This window comes from Bison bison, unplaced genomic scaffold (assembly GCF_000754665.1).
Source record: "Bison bison bison isolate TAMUID 2011002044 unplaced genomic scaffold, Bison_UMD1.0 scf7180017864043, whole genome shotgun sequence".
NCBI lineage: Eukaryota > Metazoa > Chordata > Mammalia > Artiodactyla > Bovidae > Bison > Bison bison.
Genome location: NW_011494615.1, coordinates 9,847,611 through 9,850,141, shown reverse-complemented (window position 1 = coordinate 9,850,141; position 2,531 = coordinate 9,847,611). Strand labels below are relative to the sequence as shown.

General features: G+C 47.7%; 1 protein-coding gene across 5 annotated transcripts in view; it reads right to left on the bottom strand.

Annotated features, from left to right (window-relative positions):
* GADL1 (glutamate decarboxylase-like 1) overlaps positions 1–2,531 on the bottom strand; it is a 195,805-nt gene that overhangs the window by 67,916 nt on the left and 125,358 nt on the right. For all 5 annotated transcript variants that reach the window (XM_010835560.1, XM_010835559.1, XM_010835563.1 and 2 more), the window contains one exon: positions 1,752–1,841. In XM_010835560.1, the coding sequence (XP_010833862.1) occupies positions 1,752–1,841 (90 nt within the window). The remainder of the gene's footprint in view (positions 1–1,751; positions 1,842–2,531) is intronic.

The window sequence follows — 2,531 nt, the reverse complement described above, 5'->3', positions numbered from 1 at the left end:
CACTTACCGTCTGAAATGTAGTCTTTAGTACTTTCTCATTTGCACCATGTGATGTATGAAAGGCAAGCCAGATCCTGCCTGAAGTGGCCCATGGAAGGCTTGTCTAGGCAAAGGCACAGGTAACTCTGTCCATCTCTCCCTATCTCTGCTACCTGATCGCAGGTTCAAGGAGAGGTAGAGTATTTATATATTGGGTATTTACTGTGCTACCTTGCAGGAGACGAAATGAGCCACGAATAAACAGAAAGTGACCAGAGGCAGAAGAAGATGTGGCAGGTAAGGATCCAGGTGGCCGTGGCTTAAAGGTCGTGATCGTCCCACCCCCACCTGACTAGGCACAAATCCCAAGCACCTCGCTGTGGGAGGTGGGCCTCCATCTGCGCATGCCACTCACCCGCTGCTCTCATCCTGCCCTCCGCCTGCCCCTCACCCCACTCTGTTGGTCTTCCACAACGCCCTCCTCTCTTGAGCCTCTGGGCCATCATGCTGTGATTCTTCCTGGAACCCACCTGACCGGCAGCTACTTACTATTCAAGATTCGGATCTTCTGTCACACACACTAGGGTGATATCCTTTCTCTCTGCCTTTATAGGGTTTCTCTCCATCTAGGCACCTATGAGTTCCCTTGTGACGATGTCTTTACTCGTCTGTCTCCTAGAATACGAGATTCCCAGGACGGGGACCAAGTCCCTTACGTCTGTATCTCCTGGGCCGGGCATAGTGAGCACCTTATTGGAAAGTTTTCCCTTTTCTTCTAGAGGGCAAGGAGAAGGGGTACCATCTATCGAAGGTATTAAAACTATCATTGATTTCCCCACTGAGGGCAGAGAGGGGTTTGCAAATAGGAGCTGTTACAGTCAGGCACATATAGCTAGCTCACTGTGCTGGAGAGGGAGCAGGCAGGGGATACAGGGATACAGGGCTCCTGACGTGACGGGACCCAAGAACTTGCCCTTTACATGACAGGCACAGAGTGCTCAGGGGATGCTCATTCAATTCAATCTGCACTCCGTCCATGCAGCGGGAAGGTGGGGTCATGGAAGGTCGACTTGGGAGACTTCAGAATTCTTGGAAACGTGGGTCAGGAGGAGGATGCTCCTTGGCGGGGCCATGCTGGGGGAGGTGCAGGAGGGACACAAGAAGTCCCCAGCGCCCGAGGCCTCTCCTCACTCTGGATGACCAGCCCTCCCCAGCTGTGTGTGAAGGCTCCCTGCAGCATATTCAGTTCGATGGTGAGCTGACGTTCATTGCCGGCATCTCTTTCTTTTTTATCACGTTAGTCCCTTGGGCAAAAGATGCAGGGTCTTTGTTGACAGAAAGAACAGAAAGTCTCACATTCACGAAGGGGAGCAGATTTAGACTTTAAGGTTGCCTTCTAGGGAGGTGATGCGCAGTCACAGACAAATACCATTGGGGATGAAGAAAGAAGCCACGCGTCTTACTACATCAGCCACTGCCAGATCACATGCTTGGAAGCGCACTGAGAATTAGAACTTTGTATACGTTCTACAATCATTTTGAAAACAGCACAATTATTTTGAATCTGTGTGTGTGCGTCAAGTGTGTTGGCTGGTCAAACGTAAATAATGCTTACAACTGTTTGGCATGTGCTTAGCTTTTAATGCACTAAGAACCACCTCTCTAGAACTTCAAGAAGATCTTGCCAGTCTGGAATTATTTACAGGCTCAACAGACAACAGGCATTGGATCTACTTCTTCGGAAGGAAAGATGTGATGTGCTTATTACTCACCAAATGAAGTTTTGCCCAGAACTCAGGTCCTTCCTCCATCTGTCTGAGGCTCGGTGGAATGTACCAAAAGCAAATATTGGCATATTCAGGCTGAAGAGGAAGAAAGTTTGAAAGCTGTTAATTAATCTTAGAATGCAGTTCAACTCTCAGCTAGTTTCTCTGAGTCATCATATGTGTCTTACATTGGTAACGCCAGAATCTGACAGATTAGACATCCATCCTGCCTTACTTTCAGTACAGCTTATTGGGAAATTTTCTTCTCCGTTAGTGTACCCAGAGAGTGCTATTTCCTCTGGATTCGGGATGAGCACAAGATCAAGAATAAACACAATTAAGTTGGAAGTTGATCCAATGCAGATCTAACTAAGCTTTAGTTATAGTGCCTGACAGGCAAACACCCAGAGGTGCCCTCGTTTGTCCCTCTGGTGTGGTCACTGACCTGGAGCCAGACATCCTGGAATGCGAAGTCAAGTGGGCCTTAGGAAGCATCTCTAAGAACAAAGCTAGTGGAGGTGATGGAATTCCAGTGGAGCTATTTCAAATCCTAAAAGATGATGTTGTGAAAGTGCTGCACTCAATATGCCAGCAAATTTGGAAAACTCAGCAGTAGCCACAGGACTGGAAAAGGTCAGTTTTCATTCCAATCCCAAAGAAAGGCAATGCCAAAGAATGCTCCAACTACCACACAATTGCACTCATTTCACATGCTAGTAAAGTAATGCTCAAAATTCTCCAAGCCAGGCTTCAGTAATACGTGAACCATGAACTTCCAGATGTTCA